The sequence below is a fragment of the Macaca thibetana genome, chromosome 1, assembly GCF_024542745.1.
Source record: "Macaca thibetana thibetana isolate TM-01 chromosome 1, ASM2454274v1, whole genome shotgun sequence".
NCBI lineage: Eukaryota > Metazoa > Chordata > Mammalia > Primates > Cercopithecidae > Macaca > Macaca thibetana.
The window spans coordinates 36,839,464-36,861,000 of NC_065578.1; the positions used below are offsets into that span (position 1 = coordinate 36,839,464).

The 21,537-nt window shown below is 48.5% G+C and overlaps 2 protein-coding genes across 3 annotated transcripts in view; both read left to right on the forward strand.

Moving 5' to 3' along the window:
• Nucleotides 1-21,537, forward strand: part of UTP11 (UTP11 small subunit processome component) — a 594,364-nt gene that overhangs the window by 351,888 nt on the left and 220,939 nt on the right. The gene's annotated exons all lie outside the window — the stretch shown is intronic.
• MANEAL (mannosidase endo-alpha like) lies at nucleotides 13,400-20,405 on the forward strand. 2 transcript variants are annotated; one of them, XM_050799416.1, is made up of 4 exons: nucleotides 13,400-14,033; nucleotides 15,036-15,145; nucleotides 16,012-16,088; nucleotides 18,837-20,405. In XM_050799416.1, exons 1-4 carry the CDS (start codon nucleotides 13,484-13,486, stop codon nucleotides 19,471-19,473), a joined length of 1,374 nt encoding a protein of 457 aa, XP_050655373.1. In that variant the 5' UTR covers nucleotides 13,400-13,483; the 3' UTR covers nucleotides 19,474-20,405. The 2 variants fall into 2 exon arrangements, with proteins under 2 accessions (XP_050655373.1, XP_050655382.1); XM_050799425.1 differs by lacking the exon at nucleotides 16,012-16,088 and having other exon boundaries at nucleotides 13,946-14,033.

The window sequence follows — 21,537 nt, forward strand, 5'->3', positions numbered from 1 at the left end:
TTGTCTTTTTCATCACTGGGTCTTCAACACCCAGAACTATGGCTGGTACATACCACGCACTCAATAAATATGCATGAATGAATGAATAAATGAATGAATGAAAGTTTGATAATATGATTCAATATTTCCCTTTCCTAGAAACTAAAATGCCCCAGGGATGTTTAACTTTTCTCAGGGTTAAGGGTTGGGATAGAGGGAAGGGGTATGTATGTGGGGGTGTTGGGTTCTTGGTAGGGATAATTACTCTATTGGGTGGATTCAGTCGAGAGAAAAATGTGGAGGAAACGGCCAGATGTGGTGGCTCACACCTGTAATTCCAGCACTTTAGGAGGCTGAGGTGGGAGGATTGCTTGAGCCTGGGAGCTTGAGACCTGCCTAGGCAACATAGCCAGACCCTGTCTCTATTAAAAGAAAGAAACAAAAGGAAGGAAGAGGGAAAAAGATCTGGGGGACGCAGAAGGGACAGGGGAGGGCGTAGCATTTTTCTGCTTTGGTGGAGACCGTAATGATCTCTTATTATCATAGCCTATTCTTTTTTTTTTTTTTTTTTTTTTTTTTTTTTTTTTTTTTTTTTTTTTTGAGACGGAGTCTCACGCTGTTGCCCAGGCTGGAGTGCAGTGGCGCAATCTCGGCTCACTGCAAGCTCCGCCTCCCGGGTTCCCGCCATTCTCCTGCCTCAGCCTCCTGAGTAGCTGGGACTACAGGCGCCCGCCACCGCGCCCGGCTAATTTTTTGTATTTTTAGTAGAGACGGGGTTTCACTGTGGTCTCGATCTCCTGACCTTGTGATCCGCCCGCCTCGGCCTCCCAAAGTGCTGGGATTACAGGCTTGAGCCACCGCGCCCGGCCTATCATAGCCTATTCTTATCACGACATCTCTCAGGTCTAATGAGCCCACGATGAACCTTGATCCTGTGTTCTGCTTCATGTTATAATAATTCTTGCTGCTGGTTCTAGGCCAAACATTGTGTTAATGCCTTGTTTGTTCAATCCTTACTACAAATATATAAGACGGTTATTGCCCTATATTTCCTTCTCTCTGTATCCAAAGTTCTAAAGCGTAGTCCACTAGTCCACACTTCCCTATTTAATTTGTTTAACTTCACTTTCACTTTTAATCCAAGTAACACTGTACATAGTATTAAAAGTCAAACAGTATTACAAGGCTTATAATTGAAACATAAATCTTCTGCTTCCTCCTCCCATCCCCGAGTTTCAACCACTTTTGCACCTTTGGTTTTATCTCCTGTCATTTCCCCACACTTACTGAACGTGGTGCTGAATCTCGCACAGGGTGGGCCCTTTGTAAGTGGAGGTTTTTCCTGCTCTCATTCTGTTCCATAAGCCTCATGACATGGTCAGTTGGGGGTGAGGAGACCCCAGTATATATGAAACAGCTCATGAACAACTCAGCTGACATCTACAAAGACTTACTGTGCGCCAGGTTCAGGAGAGAGTATTTATTGTGTGACGATTAAAAGCACAGGCAGATGTGGGCTGAGATCCTTCCCCAGCCTTTCTTCACCTGTAAAATGGGGAATGACCTTACCCATGACAAAAGATTGCTGTGAGGATGGTGTGTGTGTGAGCAATCAAGCATCCTAAGACACAGCTAACATGGCTAAGGTGATTTCTGCTCCACCCCATAGGGAGCCAACCACAGAGAAACCATGGTTGGGAGACATCTTGAGGGATGGGCGAAATCTGAATAGGAAGGAAAAAGAAAAGTCATTACAAAGGAGAATCAGGCTGAGTGCAGTGGCTCACATCTGTAATCACAATATTTTGGAAGGCGAGGGTGGGAGGATCTCTTGAGCCCAAGAGTTCAAGACCAGCCTGGAGAACATGATGAGACCCCATCTTTGAAACAATAAAATAAAACAGAACTGAAGCACAGATATGAAGGCAGAAATAAACATGGCACGTTTGAGAGACAGTGAAAGGAGACCAATGTAACTTGAATGTCAGGTTCTTTTTTTTTTTTTCCAGGGTCTCAAAAACAATGTTTATTTTGATACACAAAAGGTACCATCTAGCCATGATGCTGTAAAAACCAGAATTCCATCTGGTTACTACTCTTTGGAACAGGTATGAATGAAGTCTTTGACAGATTATTGTATGTGAGCAAATGGCTTCATGATAACATAAAACAGAGACACAGAATAAAAATTCATTTGGTATATACATATAGAACTAAATTTGTAGTTATTCAAAAACCTTTCAGTGTTTCATGTAAACAAGTTAATACCAGTATTTTTAAGCCAGATTTTCTGGAACATATACATATGTAGGTGCTTAAGCCTGAAACAGGTCTTTCTACTCTCACTCCATTCTCAAATGAAAAATCTGTAAAGATATCTTTTGTTCCTCCAATCTTCTGATTTGTCTTCTTAGTAACTCATTACAGTGTAATTTACTGGTTAAATCACATAGTTGTGTGTGGTGGAGGAAAAGAATACAACTTTGGCCAGTATAAGTATACAAGACAATATCTCTGTTCTTCTCTTTTTTTTTTTTTTTTTTTTTTTTTTGAGATGGAGTCTTGCTCTGTCGCCCAGGCTGGAGTGCAGTGGCATAATCTTGGCTCACTGCAAGCTCCGCCTCCTGGGTTCATGCCATTCTGCCTCAGCCTCCCGAGTAGCTGGGACTACAGGCGCCCGCCACCACGACCAGCTAATTTTTTGTATTTTTAATAGAGACGGGGTTTCACTGTGTTAGCCAGGATGGTCTCCATCTCTTGACCTCAGGATCCGCCCTCCTCGGCCTCAGTGCTGGGATTACAGGTGTGAGCCACCACGCCTGGCCTTAAAACATTTTAAATTAGCCAGGCATAGTAGTGCCACCTGTAGTCCCACCTACTGGGGAGGCTGAGGCAGAAGGAATGCTTGAGCCCAGGGGTTCAAGACTGCAGTGAGCTATGATCCTGCTGCTGCACTCCAGCCTAGGCAACACAGCAAGTCTCTCAAACATGCCGTGGTTATTTCTGCCTTTAGGTCTGTGCTTCAATTCTGTTTTATTTTATTTTTTTAGAGATGGGGTCTCACTATGTTGCCCAAGCTGGTCTTAAAAATAACTAAAATAAAACTTTAAAATATCTAAAATATCTAAAACATAAAAATAAAACGTAAAAATATCTAAAAAATAAACATTAAAAAAATGTGCCTCAGAGATTGGGGTGCCCTTGGTTGGGGAGGTAGGTAGTGGAATTGACAGTAAAATATGCAAGTGAAAATTCTAGCAGATGCATGAAGAACACATGAGGCATGCTCCCTTCTCCAGGAAAATGAACTTGCTGTTTCTTCATCCTGGAACTCACTTCTTCCAAATGTCGGCACAGTTTTCTTCCTCTCTCCCTCAGGCCACCCTCTCAGGGAGGTCTTCTCTGCCCAACCTATTAAACATTGTAAAACTTCCCCAGCCTGGCCTTCCCTCTCCCCACCTCCTGCTTTGCTTTTCTCTACAGCACTTGTCATCTGACCATTCTGTTTTGTTTATTAATTGATCAGCATCCTAATATGAAGACTGTATAGAAATTAGATTCAGAGGAATTTAAACGTTGTGTTGGAGAGTTTAGAAAAAAACAACTAATAAAGATATAGAGCTGGGCACAGTGGCTCACGCCTGTAATCCCAGCACTTTCGGAGCCAAGGCAGGCGGATTGCTTGAGCCCAGGAGTTCGAGACCAGGCTGGGAAGCAGAGTGAGACCCCCATTTTTACTAAAAATACAAAAATTAGGCGGGCTTGGTGGTGTACGTCTGTAGTCCCAGCTATTCAGGAAGCTGATGGGAGAGGATTGCTTGAGCCCAGGAGGTCAAGGCTACAGTGAGCCATGATCACGACACTGCACTCCAGTCTGGGCGACAGAGTGAGTCACTGTCTCAAATTAGTTAATTAATTATTATTAATTAATTATTATTAATTAATTAATTAATGTAGAAAACAAATGGGAAAAATAGGGAATTATTAACTCCAGGAGAAACAAAAATTGTACAAGAAAGGATGTGTAATCACAGGTCAATACTTGGTTCAACAGTGAAAAATGTTATAAAATATAATATATTCACTAGTGATTTAACCTAAAAAATGATATGGCCGGGCACGGTGGCTCATGCCTGTAATCTCAGCACTTTGGAAGGATGAGGCAGGTGGATCACCTGAAGTCAGGAGTTTGAGACCAGCCTGGCTGACATGGCAAAACCCCATCTTTAATTAAAAATACAAAAATTAGCCGGGCATGATGGTGCACATCTGTAATCCCAGCTACTTGGGAGGCCGAGAAAAAAGAATCGCTTGAACCCAGGAGGCAGAGGTTGCAGTGAGCTGAGATCCTGCCACTGCACTCCAGCCTGGGTGACAGAGCAAGACTTCGTCTCAGAAAAAAAAAAAAGACACAGGCTGGGTGTGGTGGTTGATGCCTGTAATCCCAACACTTTGGGAGGCCAAAACAGGTGGATCACCTGAGGTCAGGAGTTCGAGATCAGCCTGATCAACATGGTGAAACCCCATCTCTACTAAAAATACAAAAATTAGCTGGGTGTGGGGTGGGCGGCACCTGTAATCCTGGCTACTCGGGAGGCTGAGGCAGGAAAATCGCTTGAACTCGGGAGGTAGAGGTTTCAGTGAGCGAAGATCACACCATTGCATGCCAGCCTAGGTGACACAGCGAGACTCCATTTCAAAAAAAAAAAAAAAAATACAACCACATGGGGCAATGACAAAGGATATGCAGTGACACACTCTCAGCTCACTGCAACTTTCGCCTCAACACACTCTCAGCTCACTACAACTTCCGGGGCTCAAGTGATTCTCCTGCGTCAGCCTCCTGAGTAGCTGGGATTACAGGTGTGTGCCACCACACCCAGCTAATTTTTGCACTTTTTGTAGAGACAGGGTTTCACCATATTGGCCAGACTGATCTCCAACTCCTGACCTCAGGTGATCCACCTGCCTTGGCCTTCCAAAGTGCTGGGATTATAGGCGGGAGCCACCATTCCAGGCCTAGCCTATCTATCAGTTTCAGCTGTTCTGGGAAAGGGCCTTCTTGGGTGTCCTCCTGCTTCCATTGGGCAGATTGCTCTTCGGGCTTACTGCACAGATAGTGCTCTGGGACTCCCCTGAGCTTTTCTTCTGTGTTAGATTTCCTTTTTACTGGATCCCAAGTTCCTCCTCTCCTTTTTTATTTTCTTGTCTATTATATTTTTTGGTAGCTTCCTGAGAAAGACAGCATAGGAGAAAAAACAATTGAGACCTTGAATACCTAAAAACAATGTCTATTCTAGACCAGTCTGGGCAACATGGTGAAACCCCGTCTTTATCAAAAATAGAAAGATTAGGCATGGTGATGCATGCCTATAGTCCCAGCTACTTGGGGGGCTGAATTAGGAAGATCACCTGAGCTAGGGAGGCAGAGGTTGCAATGAACTGAGATTGCACCACTGCACTCCAGCCTGGGCTGGAGTGAGACTCCAACTCAAAAAAAAAAAAATTAAATAAAAAAAGAAAAAAAAAAGAAAAGTCTATTCCATTCGCATAATTAAAAATTTTTTTTTTCATTCTACTTGACTACAAGGTTGAATACACCACCCTCACAATTTTAAAACTAATTGTAGAATTCTAGGTCCAAAATTATTTTCCCTCAGAATTTTGGATGGAATTCTCCCCTGCCTTCTGCTTTCCAGGGCCATTCTAATTCCAAATCCTTGACTTCTTTTTCTTTGAAAGCTTTTTGGATCTTCTCTTTGTTTTCAATGTCCTAAACTTTCATGATGATGAGTACTGTGTGGGTCATTTTTTCATTCGTTGTTCACTTAGGGGGCTACTGCAATCCAGAACGTCATGTCCCAGGAAATTTTAGTTTATGAGTTCTTTGATGATTTCTCGTTTCAGTGTTCTGAAAGGTTCCTCAGGGTGGGTTTGTTTTTCTACTTCCTGGGAGAGTCCTTGGCTTTATCATCCAAAACTTTCTATTGTAATAAAATTTTAAATTTAGGCTCTATTGTTTTAATTTCCAAGAGCTTTTCATTGGTTTCTGATCAATCCTTCCCCCCATTTACACAGCATTCTGGTTGTGTTTCGTGAATATGAAAATCTGTTTATTTGGCTAGCTGCATTCTGTTTTCTTCTCATCAACTCTTTCACTCTTACTTTTTTTTATTTTTATTTTTGGAGGGTCTCAGTCTGTCACCTAGACTGGAGTGCAGTGGCGCTATCATGGCTCACCACAGCCTCAACCTCCTGGGTTCAAACAATCCCCCTGCCTCAGCCTCCCAAAGTTCTGGGGATTACAAGCATGAGTCACTGCACCAGGCTAGCTCTCACTGTTTCTTCCTTCCTTTCTTTCTTTTTTGTTTGTTAGCTTGTTTTTATATCTGGCTTTCATTCAGGGAGCTTTCACTAAATGTCTGAGAATCATTAGTTTTTCACGTTTAGAGTGAGGCACTAGAAAGCTGATTGAAAGATCTGAACGCAAGAGGCATGTTGTCTGATTTGTGTGTTTCATTCTGGGTTGATCAGGCAGTAAGCTGACTTTTCAATATGTGGAGGATTTTCCTCAAAGGTCTCAATGTCAGTCTGCGTAGAACTTTTCCCAGGGGTCTTTCTTTTTCTCCAGGGAGTCACTTGGACTTCTGCGTGGAAGGTTAACTTTAAATATTTTTTATGGCCAGGTGCAGTAGCTCACACCTGTAATCCCAGCACTTTGGGAGGCCGAGCCTGGTGGATCACTTGAGGTCAGGAGTTGGAGACCAGCCTGGCCAACATGGTGAAACCTTGTCTCTACTAAAAATACAAAAACTAGGCCGGGAGCAGTGTCTCACTCCTGTAATCCTAGCACTTTGGGAGGCTGAGGCGGGTGGATCATGAAGTCAGGAGTTTGAGACCAGCCAGGTCAACATAGTGAAACTCCATCTCTACTAAAAATACAAAAACTAGCCAGGCAAGGTGGTACACACCTGTAGTCCCAGTTACTTGGGAGGCTGAGGCAGGAGAATCACTTGAACCTGGGAGGTAGAGGTTGTAGTGAGCCAAGGTCACTCCACAGTACTCCAGCCTGACAGAGGTGACAGAGTGAGACTCCGTTTCAAAACAAACAAACAAACAAAAACATACACACACACACAAAAAAAACCTAGCCAGTCATGGTGGCCCTCACCTATAACCCCAGCTACTCGATAGGCTGGGGCACGAGAATTGCTTCAACCTGGCAGGTGGAGGTTAAAGTAGCCAAGATTATGCCACTGCACTCCAGCCTGGGAGACAGAGCGAGACTCCATCTCAAAAAAAAAAAAATTTGTTTTTAATCTTTAATTTTTTAACTTACCTTAGAGACAAGGTGTCCCTATTTTGCTCAGGCTGTCCTCGAACTCCTGGGCTCAAGTGCTTCAGCCTCCCGAGTAGCTGGGATTACAGGCATGCACTACCATGCCCAGCTCCTGGAAGGCTGACCTATGACTGTCTGTGTTCCTGGGGCTGAGTGATGTAAAGAGCTGGACTTCTTGCCATTTACTGATCCAGACTCCCCTGGATTTCAGCATGGCCTCTCACTCCTCCCTCTCCTGTTACCTGGCACTCCTGTGTCTGGAGAATTTCTTGTTATACTCTTTCACAGAACAAACCTGTCATCTCCAGCCATAGCGGGGAAGGGTGGCTCTCTCAACACAGTCCTAGTTCTGTAAGGAAGAAGGGGAAAATTGACTCCGAGCAGATGTGGGAGAGACTTTTGGCTGTTTACCCAAATCCCCTTCCTTTCGCCCTTCTTTCTGATTTTGTTCACCTCTGAATGGCCTTGGCAAGGGATTTGCTTGGATGTGAATAGATGACACAATTCTGGCCAATCAGAAGTGATGGGAAATCTGCCGAGAGCTTCTAGAAGAGCTTATCTTACTTGTTAAAAGGATTATAAAATAGGACCATTCCCTTTTCTGCACCTGGATGTTGTCCTGTGGAAATGGGATGCTTGGAACTGCTTCCATCCTTCTCAATCATGAAGGCAAGGCCAAAAAAAAAAAAAAAAAAAAAAATCACAGAGAAGGTGATCCGATGTCACAGTGTCTTTGAACCCTTACATTAACCATCTCTAGAACCAGACTAGTTAAAGACTCCTTAATATCTGGGGTAATAAATACACTATACTCTAAGCCCTAAAGGACCAGTCAAATCAGCATCACCTGGCATCTTGTTAGAAACATAGACTCTTGGCCAGGCACAGTGGCTCTCATCTCAGCACTACAGGATACTGAGGCAGGTGGATTGCTTGAGCCCAGGAATTTGAGACTAGCCTGGGCAACACGGCGAAACCCCATCTCTACCAAAAAACAAAAACAGAAACAAAAATTAGCCAGGTGTGGTGATGCACACCTGCAGTCTCAACTACTTGGGAGGCTGAGGTGGGAAGTCTGCTTGAGCCCAGGAGGCGAAGGTTGCAGTAAGCTGTGACTGCGCCACTGCACACCAGACTGGGTGATAGGGTGAGACCTTGTCTCAAAAAACAAACAAACAAACAAAACAAAACAAAACAAAAAAACAGGTTTCATTCCAGACCTACTGAATCAGGATCTATATTTTTAACAAGATCCTCAGGGGACTGACATGCGCACTAAAGTTTGAGAAGCACTTTAAGCCATGTTTAGCTGCTTTCCTTCTTATTTGTGGCTGAACACACATTCTAATCGATAGAATGGGTGTAATACACACCTTGAATGCCGTGTGTCACATCTCTTTGGTCCACCTTGATTTTAGGAACAGTTTTTAGGCAGAACTCTTAAGATGTCCCCCACCAAGATTCCTGTCCTCTAGCTACTCAATTAAAAATAATCTAGTTACTGTTGTGAAGGGACCTTGTGGAATGGAATGAAGTTTACTAATTAGTTGACCTTATATTTTATAATTTTTTTAATTAAAAAAAAGTTTTAGAGATGAGGTCTCATTATGTTACCCAGGCTGCTCTCTAACTTCTGGGCTCAAGCAACCTACACACCTTGGCCTCCTAAAGTACTGGGACAGGTGTGAGCCATTGTGCCTGGCCTTTTTTTTTGTACCAACAGGGTCTTGCTATATTGCTCAGACTGGCCTCGAACCCCTGGGCTCAAGTGATCCTCCCATCTCGGCCTCCCAAAGTGCTGGGATTACGGGCATGAACCACCACACTTGGCCAATAATTAACCTTTAACTGGGGAAGTTACCCTGGATTATCTGACGGCATCTCATATATCACATGAGCTCTTAAAACCAGAAGAGGAAGGTAGGAGAGAGAGGTAGAGAGGGAGGTTAGAGAGATCCAAAGTGTGAGAAGGACAAGATCTGATGTTGCTGGCTTTGAAGATGGAAGAAGGGGTCTACAAGCCAAGAAATGCAGCAGGCCTCTAGAACCTGAGAAAGACTCCCCAGATGACAGTCAGCAAGCAAATGGGGGCCTTAGCCCTGCAATTGTATGGAACTGAATTCTGCCATTGAGCTGGATGTAGATCCGTTCCTAGAGCCTAGAAAGCAGTGTAACCTGACAACGCCTTAATTTTGGCTTCGTGAGATTCCAACCAGAGAACTCACTAAGCCACACTGTGCCTAGACTTCTGACTTACGGAAATCATGAGACAGTAAACTTTTGTGCTGTTTTAACTACTAAATGTATAGTAATTTGTTACGACAGCTTAGAAAATGAGTACATCTAGGATGGATGGTTCTGTGCAAGCTTAGTCTTCCTCGCACTGGCGGCATCCCACTTGAATAAATAATGTCTGTCTCTCTTTATACCTGCTTCAAAACTTTCTCTGATGTCCTGGGAGTCTGCTTGGCAACAGGAGACCAGAAATACAAGGAAGTTAACTCCCCTAGGGAAAATGCTTGACCAGTGGAGGAGGGGGTCAGTAGATAATTGCTTCAGCCTCACACCTCCTAACTCTGAGAGGCATTTGTACACTTCTGAAACGACCTGGCAGAATTAAGGCCCCATTATCTATAGCAGCGACATCCTCAGTGCACCATTGGTTTGGCTTTTCTTTTGTTCTTGTCTCATTCTGTTCACTTCCTAACTCTTACTTCCTGAGATTATCTCCCAAATGACCTCCTGCTCCCAAGTCCCCTTCTTGGTCTTGTCAGAGATTGATAGGCAATCAATAGTCAGCTCCATCAGCTCACCTTGCTCAGAATAAAAGGGTAACTTATTGGAAGAATGGTCCGGGTTTCACACTGCAACTAGACTGCCGGGAAAACTGAAATCAGGACTCCAATACCACTAAGTTTCTCTCTGTCCCCTCCCTCTAATGGCATTACCTTGTTTGTTTGTTTGTTTGTTTGTTTGTTTTTGAGAGAGGGTCTCACTTGGTCACCCAGGCTGGGGTGCAGTGGTGTCATCACGGCTCGCTGTAGCCTTGACCTCTCAGGCTCAAGTGATCCTCCCACCTCAACCTCCCGAGTAGTTGGGAGTACAGGCGTATGCCACCATGGCAGACTAATGTATTTTAATTTTTTGTAGAGATGAGGTCTCACTATGTTACCCAGGTTGATCTCAAATGCCTGAACTCAAGTCATCCTCCCACCTCAGCCTCCCAAAGTGCTGCGATTACAGGCATGAGCCACCACACCCGGCAAATGGCATTATCTTTAAAGACAATAAAATCTCTCCTCCAGACCAGAGAGTAAAATCCCAAAAAATGATTGGAATTGATGCCCTTTGGGTCAGTATTCATGATTGGTCCAATGGAAGACGGGATGCTATCACTGGTCCAACTCTGACCACCAGGTCAGAGTTCTAGGCCTGGGTCAAACCATCATGGCCAGGTGGCAGTGTCAGGGACTCCAGGCATAGCCAACAGGGGAAACAACTGTTTCAGGGCATCCCAGAAATAGTGGGATGACTGGGAGCTGGGGAAACCTTCCCACTAGTTTTCCAAAACGACCACCACCCATTCCCTGTTCTTTTAGTTCCTAGTTAATGATTCCTTCTGTTTCCTTCTTAGACTCTCTCCTTCCTCTGCCTGTCCCAGAAATGCTGGTGTTACTGAGAGTTCCATCCTTACCCGTTTTCTTTTCTTCTCTCTTCTCTTCTCTTCTCTTCTCTCCTTCCTTCCTTCTTTCTTTTCTTTTCTTTTCTCTTTCTTTCTGAGAGTTCCATCCTTACCCGTTTTCTTCTCTTCTCTCCTCTCTTCTCTCCTTCCTTCCTTTCTTTTCTTTCTTTCTCTTTCTTTCTTTCTTTCTCTTTCTTTCTTTCTTTCTCTCTCTCTTTCTTTCTTTCTGAGAGTTCCATCCTTACCCGTTTTCTTCTCTTTTTTGTTCTCTCCTCTCTTCTCCCTTTCCTTCCTTCCTTTCTCTTTTCTTCTTTCTTTCTTTCTTTCCTTCCTTCCTTCCTTCCTTCCTTCTGAGAGTTCCATCCTTACTCGTTTTCTTTTCTTTCTCTCTCTCTCTCTCTCTCCTTTCTTTTTTTGAAACGGAGTCTCTGCCATCCAGGCTGGAGCGCAGTGGTGTGATCTCAGCTCACTGCAACCTCTGCCTCCCAGGTTCAAGCAATTCTCCTGCCTCAGCCTCCCAAGTAGCTGGGACTACAGGAGCCCGCCACCTCACCTGGCTAATTTTTTGTATTTTAGTAGAGACAGGGTTTCACCGTGTTGCCCAGGCTGGTCTCGAACTCCTGAGCTCAGGCAATCCACCCGCCTCAGCCTCTCAAAGTGCTGGGATTACAGGCGTGAGCCACCACACCCGGCCTCTTCTCAGTCTTTCTATTCCCAGAGTCACCTCATTCTTTGGTAGACATGGTATTCTCTCCAACATTTAACCCACTCCACAAATGTAATCTAATCTAGTCAAGGTAATTCTATTCCCCTCGGCAACAATTTGTCTGGCATAAAAAGGCTTAAACCAGATTAGATCAATGAGATTCAATGAGATGTTTGTTTAGGACTTCTGGGAGAGAGAAATCAGTCTTACCCTTGCCTGTGGAATGGGAGGAGGAGTCAATGGCCATAGCAGCCACTTTGTGGCATGAGGGGAACAGGCTTTGTATATGAAGTCAGTGGTGGGGAGAGTAGAAGAGTGAGACGGGAACATCTCACTGATGACATTGTTAGATCAGAGAATATACCCACTCTGTCCTGCCATTGGGCTTCTTGCTTTGCAAGTTGATACATTGGCATATTCCTGAAGCCAGGCTGAATCGGGAATCTGCAACCTGGAGCTGAAGGCATTCCACTTCATTCACACTTAGCACCATAAGGTCTCTCAAGCTCACTTTCCTGGGCTGCAGGTGTACCAACACTTCCCAACCTTGCTGCTCCTCTTCCTGGGTTCCCTATAATTCATTTTACGTAACCAATAAGAACTGGATGCCCGCCATCATCCTAAGCACTGTTTTAGACATGCAATGAAACAAAGTTGCTGTCATTGCGGATCACTGAAGGAGGCATATGATATTGCGGATCACTGAAGGAGGCATATGATAAACAAAACTATCTTCTGAATAAATGAAGTAATGAATAACGCAGTGTAGGAACTCTAGCAATATCCAGTGAAAAGCTTTTATCTACAGACTATCACACCAGGGGCTGGTACTCACTCAAACGGCATTAGGAAGCGAGTGTCAGATCCTGTCCTGGCAGCCCTTGGCGTCTAACAAGGTAAATAAGACGGGGCCTGTCCTCTGGAGCCCAGAATCCAGGAAGAAAGACACAAATGTACTGAGTAATTGCTTTTCAGATCGCGTGGAAGTGCTTTGGAGAGTGCGAGCTCTGGAGAGTGCGTCCTGACCCGGGGTCCAGGCCCAGTCAGTGTGACCTTGCCCGAGTCACGGTTGCCCTCCGCCCGCCAGTCCCCGGCCGGCGACTGTAGGGTCCGACTCCTCGAGATTTCTCGACGCCCCTTCCACCGAGATTCAGGGGCTGCCTGGGGTGCCGGGGAGGGGGGCCGAGGGATGGGGTACGTGGGGCTAGAAGGGTGGCACTGAGACCCATAGGGAGGGGGCCAGTGAAGTGAGTAAAGAGGGATCGACAGAGAAGGAAATCCTTGGGGAGCGGACCACCAACGCGCGCTTCCTCCCCTCCCCGCCCCCGCCCCCGCCGCCGCCGCCCCAGCGCTGCCGCCGCGCCGCCCCTCTCCGGCGCTCCGGAAGGCCGGCGTCCCCGCTCCCCAGCGAGGCGCCGCCACCCGCCGCCCAGGCAGCCAGGCTTGAGGGGAACTGGCTTTGTATAGGAAGGACTCTTCCTCCGCGGGCCACGCGGCCTGTCTCAGGTCCCTGCTCCTGTGGCCCGAAACTCGCCGTTCGCTGGGCCTTGCGTCGCCCTCGGCGTCCAGTTCCCCCTCGGCTCGCGGCCACTTGGTCCGCGCCGCCTGCGTCCTGTGTGCCGAGCCCGCCCGCACTGCGGGGACAGGCCGGGCGCCGCCCACGCCGCGCTCTGCCGGGCGCACAGTCTCCCAAGGAAGCGTGCGGGCGGGCGGGCAGGCGGCCATGGCGCGGCGCGCGGGGAGGTAGCGGGGCGGCCGCAGGAGCGCACGGTCGGCCATGGCCCGGCGGCGGCGCCGCGCCTGCATAGCTCTGTTCCTGGTGCTGCTCTTCGCCTTCGGCACCCTCATGGGCCTGCGCACGCTCAAGGCTCCGGACGGACTCCCGGCGCTGGGCCCGGGCCTGGAGCTGGCGCCCTTTGAGCGACGCCCGGAGGCGGCCCCAGCGCCCGCTGCCCGGGCCCCGGCAGCCCCTGCCGCGCCGCCCCCGCCGCCGCCGCCGCCCCGCACCGCGGACCCTGGCGGCTCCCCTAGGCCGGCACCCGCGGAGGCCGAGCCCGCCCCCGGGCAGAGCCTGAGCGTCTACTCGGACCTGCACGCCTTCTACTACTCGTGGTACGGGAGCCCGCGGCGCGAGGGCCACTACATTCACTGGGACCACGTCATGGTGCCGCACTGGGACCCCAAGATCTCGGCCAGCTACCCCCGCGGCCGCCACAGCCCCCCAGACGACTTGGGATCCAGCTTCTACCCGGAGCTGGGGCCCTACAGCTCCCGGGACCCCGAAGTGCTGCGGGAGCACATGACCCAGCTCAAGGAAGCCGCCATCGGTGAGCGCCCCCCACCCCGGGCGACCCTGCCCCCCAGCCTCACCCTTCCTCCTTCCCACATCCCAGCTCCCTCTGGTCCTGTCACCGGGCGTTTGGTCCCACTTACCCGCCAGCCTGGCTTCTTAGCTGTTCCCTCCCACTCTCATCCTGGGCCCACCATGCGACACCGCCCCCTCCGTCTAGTATTCAGACCCCCTACCTGGGCCCTTCGACCCCTAACATCCAGGGCCCTTCCATAGGGCGGACCTGCTGGGAGTTTGCACCAGGAGAGGGAGGCAGAGTCTTCAAATTTGTTGGGCAATGGGAAGTGAGGCCTGGAGTCCTGGCCCGCAGGATCTGGGGTTCAGAGGAGTGGAACCTACGGTCGCCTCTGCTTTCACGGCAGGTACAGGGTAGAGCAGCAGCCCTTCCTGCTTTTACTGGCTGCAGAGAGGAAAGTGTGCCCGTGTTCCATGAAGGCCTCTTGCTGTATTTGCAGTTGGGGGTAGTGTTGGGGGTTTAGAGGCTTTTCATCAAGCACCCAGCTAGAGGGAAGGTCCCTGGGCGCCTCCTTTGTAGGCTGGGGAGGGAAGGCTCACTTATTTCGGATATCATCACTGAATTCTGCTGGTTTTACAGATGCCCTCTGCTCAGGGCTCTTCTCCATGTGGCATGTTAGGGGTTAGGGGGCTTCTCTTTTTCAGAGGTAAGCCTATGGCTTCCAGGTGGGTGTGGCACTGTCCACCCATTCCCTTTGTTCTACTACTTGCTGATGCACTCGAAAGCCTGGCTCCCTTCCGGCCTGGCGCGCTACGGTTCCCGCAGGCACTGCGCTTCAGCACCGCGGGCGTGGACAGCTCCGGGGCGCGAGGCTCTGGGACTCATCTGCCGGAAGTGAACCTGGCAGGAAGCTTGCTGCAGTTTTTTAGAAACCATTTTTGCAACTGGAGGTTTGTGAGAAAAAAAATCTCTGTTGAGGGGGGTACTGTGTGTCTCTGAAGTCGCCTCTGTATTGCGTCTCAGGCGTCCTGGTCCTGTCCTGGTACCCACCTGGCATGGCTGATGATAACGGAGAGCCCTCGGATGACCTGGTGCCCGCCATTCTGGACACCGCCCATCAGTACAGCATCCAGGTGAGTCTCCAAGAAGAGCCCACGTGCTCTCTGCCCTATTCTGGAGAGGTACTCTCCTCCGCCCACAGGGTTAGTGCCTCCACAGAAGTTCTTGGCAGTAGCCCAGGGATAACAAATATGTGGCAAGTGTAGTTTTGGGGGAGGGTTCAGGTAAATGGTGCCTATGTTGCTCTTAGTGTTTTGAATTCTAAGAAAACTGAGAAAACTAAATATAGGACCAAGAGAAGACTAAATAATTATCACTTTTGTTAAATGGTAATAGAGGTTAGGTTGTAAACCCTGGTGGATAAAGGGTAGGCAAGAGCCAAAGGGACCTGCAGACTCAACTCTCTAGTGGGAGGCAGTGCTGGACCTTGAGGAGTAGACAGGTGTTCTCAGCAGGTGGGCTCACTTTCAAGAGGAAGGATGGAGCTGGACGAAGCATTTCCCTACATGTGCCAATCGAGTAAGTCATCCCTTGCTTCTGTGGTGAAGGAAGAAAAATGATAGAGAAGGAAGAAAAGCCCCACTCCCCATTCCTGAGGGGAATTCCACCACTGACATGTCTAACAGATCACAGCAGTTTCCCACCGACACAGCTTCAGCATACTTCTTCCACTGTTTCAGGCAGCTAGCACCAACCACTTGGTTGAAACCTATTAGCCACCAAAATGCTTCCCACATGCCATGCTGCGGGAGATGGGCAAACTGCTCAGCCCTGCTTTGGCCTCTAAGGGCAGCAGCTGCCTTTATCTCTACTGTGCCCACCAGCCAGGCACTCTTTTGAACTCAGCCTCTCCTCCAGGCCATGGTTAGATCCTGAGCCTGATATGTTGTGGCCCCTGGATAGACACTCACCTGACCAGTTACTCCTCTGTTTGTGGCAGGTGGCCTTCCACATCCAACCCTACAAGGGCCGGGATGACATCACTGTACATGACAACATCAAGTACATCATTGACACGTAAGGCTGTTCTGGGGGCTGGGATTTCGGTGGGGATCAAAATGGAGGTAGGGATAGGTTTGGAGGGGCAGGTCAAGAGACACAGGGCATAATGTCTGTGTTCCCAGCAGCTGTTTTATAGTAGGAGAGTACTGGGCCTAAAGTCAGGCAGCCTGGGTTTCAATTCCTGTTCTGTGGCTTCTAATCTGTGATGAGGCAAGCCTCGTAACCTTGGAGTCTTGTGAGAATCACACGAGTTAATATATGTGAAAGTGACTTCTACAATGTAGGCACCTCATTTATTCATTCAAAAAGTATTGAATGAAGGCCAGGCGCGGTGGCTCACGCCTGTAATCCCAGCACTTTGGGAGGCTGAGGCAGGTAGATCACGAGGTCAGGAGTTTGAGACCAGCCTACTAACATGGTGAAACCCCGTCTCTACTAAAAATAAAAAAATTAGCCAGGCATGGTGGTGCACACCTGTAATCCCAGCTAGTCAGGAGGCTGAGGCAGGAAAATCACTTGAATCCGGGGGGCAGAGGTTGCAGTGAGCCAAGATCACACCACTGCACTCCAGCCTGGGTGACAGAGCAAGACTGAGTCTCAAAAATAAATAAATAAGTAAGTAAGTATTGAATGAGGCTGGGTGTGGTGGCTCATGCCTGTAATGACAGTGCTTTTTTATTTTTTTTTTCCTTTCTTTTTTTGAGACAGAATCTCACTGTTGCTCAGGCTGGAGTGCAGTGGCACAATCTTGGCTCACTGCAACCTCTGCCTCCCGGGTTCAAGTGATTCTCCTGCCTCAGCCTCCCGAGTAGCTGGGATTACAGGTGCCCGCCACCACGCCCAGCTAACTTTTGTATTTTTGTATCTTTACCTGGGCGTGGTGATGCACACCTATGGTCCCAGCTACTTGGGGGAGCTGAGGTGAGTGGATCACTTGAGCTCAGGAGTTTGAGGTTGCAGTGAACTATGATGGCACCACTTTACTCCAGCCTGGGGTTTCACCATGTTGGCCAGGCTGATCTTGAACTCCTGACCTCAGATGATCTGCCCACCTCAACCTCCCAAAGTGTTGGGATTACAGGTGTGAACCATCGCACCCGGCCTCCCAGGGCTTTGGGAGGCAGAGGTGGGAGGATTGATTGCTTGAGGCCAGGAGTTTGAGACCAGCCTAGGCAACAAAGCAAGACCCCATCTCTACTGAAAAAAAAATTAGCTGGGCATAGCAATGCATGCCTGTAGTAGTCCTAGGTACTTGGAAGGCAGAGGTGGGAGGATCACTTGAGCCCAGAAGTTCAAGGTTACAGTGAGCCACGATTATACCACTGCATTCCAGCTGAGAACAAAGCAAGACTCTGTCTCTTAAAAAAAAAAAGAGTATTGAGCGCCTACATGTGTCCAGGCATTGTCTTAAGCCCAGCTGTACAGTAATGGGTAGGACTAGCAAAGTTTCTAATTTCATGTTTACTTTCTAGTGTATGTTGCAGGTATTGTGGAGCAGACAGTAATTAAATGGGAAAAATCAAACTGATCTATACAGGATTTTGTGCTAGAGTATGCCCAAGAAACTACGTAAGAATGGGTAGTCAGGTCAGGTGAGTCTGAAGAGACAACAGGTGAGCTAACACCTGAATGAGCAGTCAGGGCTGGGTGTGGTGGCTCACACCTGTAATCCCAGCACTTTGGGAGGCTGAGGTGGGAGTTATCACTTGAGGTCAGGAGTTTGAGACCAGCTTGGGCAACATGGGGATACTCCCATCTCTACAAAATCTTTTTTAAAAAAATTAGCTGGGCATGGTGATGCATGCTTGTGGTCCCAGCTATTTGGGGGGGCTGAGGTGAGTGGATCACTTGAGCCCAGGAGTTTGAGGTTGCAGTGAGCTATGATGGCACCACTGTACTCCAGCCTGGGCGATACAGTGAGACTCTGTCTTAAGAATATTTAAAAAAAAAAAAAAAAAAAAAAAAAAAGGCCAGGCGCGGTGGCTCATGCCTGTAATCCCAACACTTTGGGAGGCTGAGGCGGGTGGACTGCCCGAGGTCAGGAGTTCAAGACCATCCTGGCCAACATGGTGAAACACCATCTCTGTTAAAAATACAAAAATTAGCCAGGTGTGGTGGCGGGTGCCTGTAATTCCAGTTACTTGAGAGGCTGAGGCAGGTGAATCGCTTGAACCCCAGGAGGTGGAGGTTGCAGAGAGCTGAGATCATCCACTGCACTCCAGCTCTGAGCAACAGAGCAAGACTCTGTCTCAAAAAAAAAAAAAAAAAGTAATCAGAAGAAAAAAGAAAAAGGGTCAGCTCTGCAAAGATCCGGAGGCAGGGAGAAAATTCCAAGCAGAGGGCTGGCAGATGCAAGGCCCATAAGATGAAACAAGCTTGCATGACACGTGACAGCCAGATAGAAAGGCCAGATGGGGAGTATTAGGTGGGTAAAGAGCAGGAATGGGGTAGGCAGGGCCAGATCAAGTAGGTGGGAATAATGAATGGATTTTACGGAGGCAGGATGGAAGCCTGGAGACCAGTTGTTACAATCCAGATGAAAGATGGTAGTGGCTTGGCTAAGGGTAGAGAAGTGAGGCTTAGGAATGACAACTGGGGAGAGGGAAGGGAACGAGGTTCTTGCTTAGAGGCATGATGAGTCCAACTGTGGAGACTGACTGGCTCCAAAACTGGGCTGTGTGGCATCCAGATCTCATCCACGGCAGGTCCTACAGTTGTGCTGGTCTCTCCCATCCAGCTGAGGCTCTTCTTTCTCTTTCTCAGGTATGGCTCCCATGGTGCATTTTACCGCTATAAGAACAGCATGGGGAAGAGCCTCCCACTCTTTTATATCTACGACTCATACCTGACGTCCCCTGAGGCCTGGGCCCACCTCCTGACACCAAACGGGCCCCACTCGATCCGCAACACGCCCTATGATGGGGTCTTCATAGCGCTGCTGGTGGAGGAGGGTCACACCCACGACATCCTGGCCGCCGGATTTGACGGCATGTACACCTACTTTGCCTCCAATGGTTTCTCCTTTGGTTCTTCCCATCAGAACTGGAAAGCTGTGAAGAACTTTTGTGATGCCAACAACCTCATGTTCATCCCCAGTGTGGGGCCTGGCTACATAGACACCAGCATTCGGCCCTGGAACAACCACAATACGCGCAACAGGGTCAACGGCAAGTACTATGAGACGGCCCTGCAGGCGGCCCTGACGGTGAGGCCCGAGATCGTCTCCATCACCTCCTTCAATGAGTGGCACGAGGGCACCCAGATTGAGAAGGCCATTCCCAAGAAGACACCCACCCGCCTGTATCTGGACTACCTGCCTCACCAGCCCAGCCTGTACCTGGAGCTGACCCGCCGCTGGGCAGAGCACTTCATCAAAGAGAAGGAGCAGTGGCTCATGTGAGGGGCCTGTAAACAGGGGCGTGAGGAGCTGATGTCCTTGCCTTGCTGGAAGATGTCACCACGTGGGGTTCAGCTGAGGTTGTAGGCACTCACTCATTCCCAGGTCAGAGGTCAGCAGCTAGGTGCTTCTGGGTGGGCTGTCAGGCCTGGGCCTGTGCAGCACAGAGACCATTCCTCAGGCGAGTGGTGCTGGGGTGCTCTGCGGTGATGGGAATGGCAGAGGCTGGCAGGTGACTGAACTTAGCCCAGGGCAGCTCCATGTTCTGGGAACACTTTCATGTAACCCCTTCTAATTTTGAACTCTGCAGCAGGCCGGTGCTGTGTAGTGGCCACCCACTCACCACCCTTGGAAGGGTGTCAGGGTCTGGGCTCGCATGTGCCCTGCTCCCTTCTGCCAGTCTGCGTCCTCTCCTCAGGCCTCCTTCTCACATCATCTGTCTTCTCTAAGTTAGGGAACCCTATTTGAGACTTTCAAAAAGGGAACTTCTAGGTTTAAGCTCCTCCCAGTAGATTCCTGAACCCAATTATCAGGAAATCATCCTGAGCACTCACAGGTTCATGTAACACTCACTCATCAAGCACCTTCCTATGTGCTAGGTGCTGGGGAAAACTTGACCAAGGAAGAGTTCCTGTCCTGAAGCTTCCAGGACCCAGCTTTCCTTATCTGGTGTGGCCTTGTAGCTAGTGCCTGGGCACAGTTGTTTTTCTTTTTGCAGTTTTACCTAGTGCTGGGCATTCAGTTCTTTCTCCTCTAAAAAAATACCTCTGTGCTCCAGAGCCTCATTTTTCCCCAGATGCATATTTAGCTCCAGGGAGAGGACTAGGAGGAAACCCCCTCCCTTTAGCTGCCTGAACTGACTGAGGCCCACTCACTAGAGCCATGTTCAGTGCTACTGTGATTTGTAGTAATTAAATATGAACTGGTATTCTCAAGTAAGCATTCCTTTTGCTCTCTTTAAGACCTCACAAATTCTGACCTTAGATTCTGGGACAAACTGACATATGAGTTGGGCTGGCTATGGCTTTACCACAAGTAGGTTTGCTTAAGAAATTACTAACAAAGCCGGGCACGGTGGCTCATGCCTGTAATCCCAGCACTTTGGGAGGCTGAGGCGGGTGGATCACCTGAGGTCAGGAGTTCGAGACCAGCCTGGCCAACATGGTGAAACCCCGGCCCTACTAAAAACACCAAAATTAGCTGGGTGTGGTGCTGGGTGCCTGTAATCCCAGCTACTTGGGAGACTGAGGCAGGAGAATTGCTTGAACCTGGGAGGCGGAGGGTGCAGTAAGCCAATGTGGCACCACTGGACTCCAGCCTGGGCAAGAGCAAGACTGTCTTAAAAAAAAACAAAAAAAAAAAAAAGGAAAACAAATTACTAAACAAGATTTCTAGAGGGAATTAACAAACCAGTGCTTATTTACAAATAAATGAATATGCTAATTGCAGGCACCCTGATTAAAGTAGGCCCCTCCCTGTTAACACTTCACAAGATTCTTAGGATATACTTGAAAACAGGTGCATTGGAAACCACTGTACTGAGAAGTTTATGGGCTCAAGACTGAATCGGGCGTGGTCGCTCAGGCCTGTAATCCCAGGACTCTGGGAGGCTGAGGTGGAAGGATCAGTTGAGTCCAGGAGTTCGAGACCAGCCTGGGCAACCCAGTGAGACGTGTCTTTAAAAAAATTAAAAATAGGCCGAGTGCCTTGGCTCACACCTGTAATCCCAGAACTTTGGGAGGCCAAGGCGGGTGGATCACTTGAGGACAAGAGTTCAAGAACAGCCTGACCAACATGGCAAAACTCCATCTCTACTAAAAATACCCAAAAAATTAGTAGGGTATGGTGGTGCACACCTGTCGTCCCAGCTACTCAGGAGGCTGAGATGTGAGAATCACTTGAACGTGGGAGGCAGAGGTTGCAGTGAGCCAAGATTGTGCCACTGCACTCCAGCCTGGGCAACAGGGATTCTGTCTCCAGAAAAAAAAAAAAAAAAAAAAACTGAATTGGAATTTTGGGAACTAGGGTGCAAGAGGGAAGCGGAGGAAGGAGGAAACAGACCCCAGT